We start from the raw sequence: 9,835 nt of genomic DNA on the forward strand, positions 1-9,835 counted from the left end.
TTCTATTAATAATTTAATTATTACACAGGAAATTTTGAGAATCCACACGGTACTTTTTGCATCTCAGTGTTTTTGTGGAATAAACGAAAAGACACATTAAATCATATATCATGCACTTCAATGGCTCGGACTGTAAAGCATAATGTTCTCTTTCGTACAGTAGTATGCTTCATATTTGCGATCACTTCTACGGGCAATTGGAAAAATGCCATGCCTCAGAAACCTTACTCTTAAACCAGATTACAGAAATTGGTGCTAATGCAAATGTTGTCATCAGACAGCCAAAGCNTTCGCACTGGAAAAATAGAACTTAGCGCCACGTTATTTTCTCATTAAATATTACTGCCATCAGTTCACATTGGGTGCATTTAAGTTATCATGTAGACTGAATTCACCAGATCAAGACAAACTGTTAAGAAACAGATAAATATAGCGAATTCTAACATGTTAAATCCAGGGCTTGAAAAACTTGGGTATCAGATTACACAAAAGTAAAATCTCGTGCCTGAAAAGAGAATCCTTATCAATCAGTAGATACACTGAACTATACAAGAAATGTTTTGAAGCTAAAATAATATAAATTTGTCATTAATTATACCCTTATTTTCATCAAGGCTACTGAATTTGTCATTATTTTTCAAGCCCTGAGAATGTCAGTTACACCTGTCTGACTGTAGAATGTTGTGTTTCTTACACCTAAACAACTGTAGTCAAATTGTGCTCTTTAAATTAAAATATTTAGAGAAAACTTACTGATTTACATATAAATAGTTGTTGTAAACCTGAAATATTGCATCCAACATAATTGTCCATCTACACTGACCTTCATGAAAACACCACCACCATCATACACATAGTTTATGATGTCTTCATTAATTATTAATGTTTGGCTGGCATAAAATCACTACTTTATCTCTGCATCCACCATAAAATTTACATCAGCAGACTGTGTATTCAGATCACAGCACGTGTCACTACTTAATAAATATTATGACAGTATTTTAACACTTCCTCTCAAACTAAAGGAAGAAAAGTGATGTACATTACAGAATCTTGTGAGCAATCACTGACAATTAGTTACAACTACAACCACTAGGAAATGCTGTCGCTGACCGGTGTGGTCGTTACTGCTGCCACCGCCAAGCTCACCTTTACACTTTCAGCATTGTCTCCTGCTTCACACTGTGCGGCTCGCACATCAGACTGCTCAAGGTAGTTGATAACACGCTCCGTCTGTGCAATGCCTCGACTGCTACCCACAGCCTTAAAAACAAATGATGCATAGAATAGCTATATGAATACAAATTTCCATTACTGAACTTCACTCTAAATAACCGATACAATTTTAAGACTGATTCGGTTGTGCACAATGTTAACATAAGGAAAAAGCACCACCTCTAATATATTCAGAAAAATGCCAGCATCATCATTTTCAACAATCTACCATCTATTCTAAAGAGTATTAATTAAAATGCCCAATTAAAAGTAGCACTAAAAACACACTTAAATATACTCATTCTCCTCTGTTGATAATTTCCTATTACCTAAAAATGACTCATAATCTATTCAAAGGTTTATATGAATAGCATAAGTGGAAGTACTGATGAATATCTTATACAAACCCTCTGCTTACTTTATATTTCACATGCCTCTTTTTTATACAGAGGCTTCAGTCATACTGTACATATACTGTATGTTCTGTATTTCTGACTCATTCCATATCCTATGTTCATTTCTGACTAACTCTGGATCCATGGAATGTAATATATGTATCTATGACAAAAAGAAAGTGTACTGAAACCCTCATTTAAGGTTTTGTTAAGGGGCAGTGATTGAAACAAAATTGGGAACATCTTTAGTGATGACACTTGAATGCTCTGGTTACTGAAATGAGACCAATGAAATTCAGCTTTTGAGGCAGAACCTTAACTTGAGGAATTTTTTCATTTTCTTACAACCTGAAGATGAAAACAGAACCAACTTTCTAAATGTTAGACATGATCCAAAATAACAGGAGCCGGGGTAGAGTAGTTGGTAGAGAGTAGCATAGTCAGTATAGCAACTGGCTACGGGCTGGAAGGCAGAGGGTTCGGAGTTTGAGTGCTGGTAGGGTCAAGAATTTTCTCTTCTCCAACTAGTCCAGACCAACTCTGGGGTCCACCCAACCTCCTGCAGGGCATGAAGGTGACCACTTACCTCCAGCTAGTGCCAAGGTCAAGAAAATGTGGGTCTATAAATCCACTACCTCATACACCTTCATGGCATAGGGCTTAATTTGTTAAGCACATGGAAAACTTTACCTTTTTTTTTTTTTGATCCAAAATAAAGAGCTTTAAACTGTGCACCACACGACTGTAAAATTACTTCATGCCTAGTTAATTCTTTAAGACTTCTTAATTGCATTATTTTTCATGTTTCTTTACATATATTGCACACCACTCCTTCAGACTAGCCAGTTTCATGTATTTACCTGAATACAGGATACTTCTTTCGTAGAATAATTTTTACATTCCCAGTGTGAAAATACAGCACTTGTGTCATTTTTTTTTACATTACCAGTGGCACTCTGCAGGTCATGATTTTAGGGTCGATAATATAGCTGTTTTACAGTACTCTCTCTGTTGGTCAAGGCCAAGGAAATGGGTGTTGTTAGCAATAATCCACGAGTCCAAGGCTGCAATGTATGACTACAACAGTCTGAAGGCTGTTGCTTTAACCAATCTACTACACATACATTTGTGCGAGTTCAAAAAGCCATAATAATACTCTGACTAAAACAATACTATTTCTCTCTGTTCAGAGGCAACTGAAGGAAAATGAGTTAAATTCAGAAACATTACCAATAAGAACAAAAAACTTACAGATGCTGTAAGGTTCATGAAGTTGTACACTTTCTGCAGTACCATCACCATCAGTTTGAAGTTCTTCTCTGGCAAATACTGTCGTACTTGGAGCTCATATTCCTGTCACACAAAGTGGTACAGTCAGATTTGGTACAATAATTATAAAGCATTGGAATGGTAATTTAAGTTGGATGCCATGATGTAGGGATCTTCTTTTCTTTTCCGACAATACTGATATTTCTCTCTCTCTGTTCTATGTATATGCATTTCTCCAAACAGGTAACATACTTTGAGTACAATGGTAATTGTCTGGGAAGAGAGGAAAACCATGAAAATCTGTCATGATAACTGATCCTGGGTAGGATTTAAATCAGATACTTCTCAAATACAAGTCAGATGCATTACTGTCATACTAACCAACTGCTCTCAAGTTACAAACACTACTACTTAAATGTGACACACAACAATGACAATGAAGTTCTCTTACATTACTTGGGCTCTGCTATAGCTCAAGCAGACAGTCACTGGTTTCCCACCATAGTGGCCTGCGTTTCATCCTAGGTCAGATTATGTGGGATTTGTGGTGGGCAAAGTGAAGATAGAGCAGCTTTTCTCCACGTACTTGGCTCCCCCCATCAATTCCCACTACAGTCTTGATACTGACAGCATTGTTGAATATCCTATCAACTAATCAATCTTACCTTATTATCCATAATAAGGTATCCTAGCAGAAGACCAATATATGCTCCAATCAGTGTATGCTCCATGTTGCGTCCGGCTTTCTGCAACACTGTTGGTGGATGAACATTAATATACATAAGGTGTAACAGGTAGCTGATCCTTCCTTCAAGTCAAACACATATTCATGTATTAAACAGTGTTACTATAATGAAGCCTTGAGCATCAAGTCAAGGAGATACACCAATATACCTGGTGTGGAAGAAATAAAAAAAAAAAAACTCAGTGGCTTTTAGTCTGCAAGTGAACTATTCTGACCAAGCGACTGCTGCTTGTCGGTGGTGAAGTTAGTGCCACCTTTTGCGGATAGAGGGTGTCGTGTGGTCAGTGCAACGAATCCCCATGGCTGTTAATCTGTTTTCTAGACTGTGGCCGCTATTTCCTTGAAATAGCTCCTCAATTATTCTCATGAGGCTCAGTGAACCCCATTCCAGACCAACTTCTTCTCAGAAAATCTGGTAGCACCGGGAATCGAACCTGGGACCTCAGGATCTGTAGCCAGGAACTCTGACCACTAGACCACAAGAAATACCAGTACTAAAATCTGATTTAAGTTAGTTCAACTTTAGTCTTTAACATTAGATATAACATGTTGGCAACTACATATAACAAGTGCAACTTATTTCACTATAAACCCTTTAACAAATCAACCAATAACAATACCATAATGCAACAATGCTGGGAGACAATCCCTGAAACTTAACATATGGTATACTAAAAACAATGACAGCACTGGAATATTTATAACAATGTAGTTGAGCATCTATGGAGTGGACTTTGCTTTGCTTCTGACAAACTATCTTCTCAAAAACTTTTAACTATACAAATGAGCTTGACATAAACCACCAAAAATTGAAGATCACTTTCGAATAAGCAGAAAAAAAGTACCTACATTTTGCAACTGTTTCTTCTATGAACTCTTCGTAAGTTTTTGGTGCAGATGTTTCTGCCTCAGGTACTTCAGTATCTTTCTTGCCATCAAGGATAGCATCTGTTTTGACCTCTTCAACCCTTGCAAGTTCCTCTTGCTGATAAAACAAGGAAATTAGTGCTTCTACAGCAGTCTTGTCTTCTTCTGTAATACGAAGAATAAACTAATTATACCACAGAATCTGATAGGAACGCTCTTTACAAACCTCTAGCATATAAATACAATTGCCTTTCATGTCTGCTCACTTTACTAGTTACTGAAGAGCGTTTTTTTGTTGTTGAATATGTCATATAAAGACATGAATTAGAAATGCAACATGGCTTGTTTTAAGGCAATGTCCCAATATGGTAACACAATTTTTTTATTACACTGGTCATAAACTGTAGTGTGTAACTACCATGCCATTAAGACACACTGGGAAGTGGAAGTAAAGCTCCACATATTCTCAATCTTGGCACCAGACAAAGATCAATGGCCAACTCCTTGCTACAACCCCTGGACAAAGTTCTCATTACCAATTTCGTAGTAGACTGGATGTGTCCCAAAACCAGTTCAGGCAGAGCGGTGAAGAGAACAATCCTTGCCCTGTCAGGTACTGAAGCCTGGTAGTTCAGCACGGACACTTTACTAACTGAATTAATTTGGCTAAATTTTACAGCAAGATGAGACTAAGTACTTTGTTACACATTACAGCAAACTACTGTCACAAATCGCCTATGTGGATGGTCTTTGCAACTTAACTACTACAGCATAATATATTTATACTGTAACAAGGATGGAATCAGCGTTGCTAGATTAACTGACCGTTAAACACCTCGCGACTGAATACACACAAGGCAACAATGTGAGTGTGACGTTTTCTATGCGATCGGTGCGAAGGCTTTATAACAAGATTCCAGGAATAACAAAGTAGTACTGGGGAGTATCTGAGAGTGTTTAAGTGACAGTGACAGCCACGTGAAGTTTGTCATGTGATTGGAAGGCTTTAATTATGTGCAATAATTGGAGTGATCTGAAGCCCTAGTTTCTGTGTTGAGATCCATTACCAAGACAGAACTAGTGTGCATGTTAACAGTGAATTATGAGGTGTATGTAAATCAGCAATAGCGCTGTATTTGAGTGTAATTAAAAGAGAATGTAAGCAAGCTGCTAATAAATCCAATCATCTGAACTAGAACCCGTCATTTCATAATGCATACCCCCCTACAGGTGACAATACAAACTGACTGAATAATTAACCAAAGATCATAGTAATAACTGGAGTGTGGTACAGTATGTTACATATTCTGACCTCTGCTCACAACCTGTTTAGTTAAAATGTAATAAAGACATCATTTTCTTAGTTCTCTTGGAAGTCACACTGTAGTGGCATAGTTTCAGAAATGCCAGAAGGAGAGGGGCACATTTAACTACATAGGGTAAAGTAATATTACTTGACTTAAGACTCGCATATAATAAATGCTTATAAATTCTGGCCTTATTGTTATTAAAAAATGAAAGTGACATGAACTTACGGAAAAATATACTTTCAGGATCTGATGGTGCTTTGGCTTCAAGAAGTAATTTCCTGTTGGCCTTGCTGTGTTCTACAAGATTGATCAACAAAATCAGTGCCTGTAATGGACAAAAGAGCTAATTAGGATTTAACAAATTCACATATATATTTCCATTTTTCTGACCTTTGCGAGATGTACAAGAGCCATAGCCGGCTGTAGGTATGGAAGATTATGCCTTGCAGTACATGACTCACAAAGAGACTTACATGATGACTAACGACAGAGATAAAAATTGGAAACACAGCAACTCTTCACATTTTCGTATACATGCAACAATATTGTTAGAATGGGTATCAACACAAATATTATCAGTGGTCTTCTGAGTTATAACTAGGGCCCGGATCTTTATGTGCTAAAAAGTGGGAAAATATGCACCAAAAATAAAACAATATGCACTTAAGAAACAGGTCACTTTATTCAGACTCACCTATTTACATGTGCATGTATCATTCACTGCAGAAAGTAGCATCACAATAGGCAACTAAAAGTCTTTCAAGATTTTATGGAGACAAACTACGTCTATTGTCTGTCAAAATGAGTTTATAGGCCGAGAATGATCTTTCTACATCAATTGACGTGATTGGACAGTATTTATACACTGGCGCCAAAGGTTCAGAACATTCATCTGGCAGATACTCTAATTTCACTAAAATACTGACTGAGTGAATTTTTTTAGTCCTGGGTTCAAATTCAACACCATTTCTAACTTGCATTTAATCTTCTCTCCAATTTCGCCTCGAGCGGAATACAGTGAACAAGTGGGTTTCTGAACAAGTTCGTGAGTCATGAAGGAGTGCACCACAAGATGCTAAGCTCTCAATGGCTTTTGAAACTGTAGCAAAATGTGCATGGATAAAATTCACATCTTGATAAACTGTATCATATCCAAACACCACTTCTGCTTCACGGACACATGCATACTCCAAGTTTTGTAACCACTTCTTTTACTTGATTGAAATATTCCTGATAAAATGAAACTGCAGATGACCATGTCCCCCACCTAGCTAGGGTAGGTTCAGGTGGCAGAGGAACCTGAGGTAGGTAATCTTTGTAGAACTGGACACCCACTGATTTTTTAAATATCTACTGCTGCACCTTTCTTTACACATTTTCAGTATATGAACACTTTTTTGACGCAGATTATTAAAGAAAAAAGTAACACATTAACTGAAGAGGCTTCTCTTGAGACCAACCCTCTGATGCTACTGTCTGCTGTGGTGGTCAAAGGAATGCAGGAAAATCCCACCCCTCCCTTTCAAAACAACCAAGCTACCTGCTTGCTTTGTAAGTGGGAAAAGTGTTGTTACTCAGAGAGTTGAGAATAGCAACTGGCAAGGAATGTCCAAAACACGGGAAAAACCAATTTTTTTAGAGAATATTTAAATTATCCTTAATTTCAAACATATATGTAGAAATATGCTCTTATGTTTAGAATATGCAACAATGACAAAAAAACCCTCAAAATATGCATTTTAAAAAATCCGGGCCCTAGTTATAACACTGTGTACTCTGATAGGTGAATACAAACGTTTTGGAGGAACCTGCTGCCCCCAACCTTACACCTTGAAGATGGAAACAGTAGGGTTCCCCAAAACAATAGTAACCACCTACCAGTCTACACAGTGTCATAACCTAGAAGACCAATGTCTATATACCCAGAAACCTGTAAAGCTCACATCAATGCCATCAGACTAACAAAGTGTAAATAGTACACATAAACCAAACATACTTGGACAAGGGATGATACTGGGTTACTTAATTCTTAATCTGATAGTGTTTATTTTTTAATGTTGGCATAACTAACTAAATTGAAAAGCTTAATAATTTGCCTTTTGTTGGGGCGAAAACAGATGAAGTGCTATGTTTAACTAAGACATTCTTGGTAATAATGTAGGAATTCCAGCAATATACGTATGTAGGAAATATTATAATCAGTTAATCACATCAGCTGAAAACAAAATAAAAACTACTTGGAACATTATCAACGCTGAAACAGGTAGGACTAACAATAAAAATAAAGAACGTCTACCACAGACTTTTCAAAATAATAATAAAAAAATAAATACTGAAGAAGCAGCTCATAGTTTCAATAAATCTTTCACAACAATAACAGAAAATCTTAATATTAAGAAAACTAATGTTTATACTGCAATGTCATACTTGCATTCCCATTTCTCAAATGGTATTCCAGATATGAATCTTAATTTAGTTGCAGAAGAGGAAATAATTAGTATAATTAGCAAATTAAAATCAAAAAATTCTTCAGGGTGTAACAAATAAAATTATAAAACAGTGGAGATAATAAATCAGTAAACCTCTACCTATGTAATTAACAAGTCATTAACCATGGGTCTATATCCAGAAAGATTAAAATATGCAATTATTGAGCCAGTATACAAAAAATGGGAAAAAGCTGTTATAAGTAACTACAGGCCAGTATCTATAATAACTGGGTTTGCAAAAGTTTTTGAAACAGCAATTTTTAGAAGACTCAATGATCATATCGTAAAACATAAAATATTGCTTTCAGAGCAGTATGGATTCCAAAAGGGATTATAAACTGAGGATGCAATGTTTAAATTAACCAACGTAATACTTACAGCCTGAACAGAAAAGATGTAACTGGTATATTTAGTGACATAGCCAAGGCCTTTGACTGTGTTAACCATGATCTGCTATTAATGAAACTGCAGTACTATGGAGTGCAGGGTGTATTATTGCAATGGTTTAAATCTTACATCCAATATAGGAGGCAAAGAGTGGAATTAAATTATATAAATAACAAATATTATTCTAGCTGGGAAAATGTTGGATGTGGTGTGCCTCAGGGATCAGCGTTGGGACCCTTACTCTTTAGTATATACATAAAAGATTTCCCCCTTGAAATAAGTAAAATCTCGGAAGTTATTATGTTTGCAGATGACACAAGCATTCTTTGCACAGCTAAAGACTACTATAATTTAAAAACAAAATTGGATGTTGTTTTCAATCGTATGTTTTTGTGGTTTCAAAATAATCAGTGTTAAATCTGGATAAAACAAAAATGATAAAATTCACCCCAACAGCAGCTATGAGCTACCCTCTATGTACATTCTTTTTTAACAAAAAGCTGGAAGTAGAAATGATAAAATTTCTCGGTTTGCAGCTGGACAGTCATCTAACTTGTAAAGGACCTATCGATTTTTTGCTTCACAAGTTAAGCACAGTTTGAAGAAAGCAGTCTTCTGGGATTTGGCACCGTGTATATGTGGTGTTAACCGACGTTTCGGAGGAACGTATCGCCTCCATTTTCATGGTAGAAGAAAAAAAATAAATAAGAATCTGCAAGCAAAGAGACCGTGAGAACCAGTAAAAGCAGACTGTGGAAAAATACACAGCTATGTGAGAGCAGTGAGGGAGAAGGGGGAAGGGCAAGTATACAAGTGAAAGCAGTAGTGTGGGAGGGGTTGGGGAAGGGAGCTAGGACAAGCGTGGTTTTTGTGTAGGGGAGAGAAAAGGCGAGGTTGAAGGCTGGACACCACCCGCGAGGTGAGGGGTGGGGGTTGTTATGTTGGTTGGTCATGGCCTGTGTGGCCTTCTGGATCTGACGTCATATCCCGGTGGGGTTTTTTAAGAGAACAGATGAGAGGTTTCCAAGACTTGCTCAGACAAAACCCCCCTTCTCTGTTCATATTTCCTGGATGCAGTTCAATCTCAATTGCCTCCCTAATAATGCGATCCATATAGCGGGTCTTGGTGGCGAGGATGGAGGTATTCTGAAGCTGAAT

General features: G+C 37.0%; 1 protein-coding gene across 1 annotated transcript in view; it reads right to left on the reverse strand.

The window, feature by feature from the left end:
* Nucleotides 1–295: 295 nt before the first annotated feature.
* Nucleotides 296–9,835, reverse strand: part of LOC111870819 (protein wings apart-like) — a 38,043-nt gene continuing 28,503 nt past the window's right edge. Inside the window, exons 10-14 of the mRNA XM_023863385.2 lie at nucleotides 6,027–6,126; nucleotides 4,474–4,656; nucleotides 3,545–3,633; nucleotides 2,862–2,963; nucleotides 296–1,263 (exon numbers count right to left, since the gene is read on the reverse strand). Of these exons, the coding sequence (XP_023719153.1) occupies nucleotides 1,093–1,263; nucleotides 2,862–2,963; nucleotides 3,545–3,633; nucleotides 4,474–4,656; nucleotides 6,027–6,126 (645 nt within the window). The 3' untranslated portion in view covers nucleotides 296–1,092. The remainder of the gene's footprint in view (nucleotides 1,264–2,861; nucleotides 2,964–3,544; nucleotides 3,634–4,473; nucleotides 4,657–6,026; nucleotides 6,127–9,835) is intronic.

Source organism: Cryptotermes secundus, unplaced genomic scaffold (genome assembly GCF_002891405.2).
Source record: "Cryptotermes secundus unplaced genomic scaffold, Csec_1.0 scaffold596, whole genome shotgun sequence".
NCBI classification, from domain to species: domain Eukaryota; kingdom Metazoa; phylum Arthropoda; class Insecta; order Blattodea; family Kalotermitidae; genus Cryptotermes; species Cryptotermes secundus.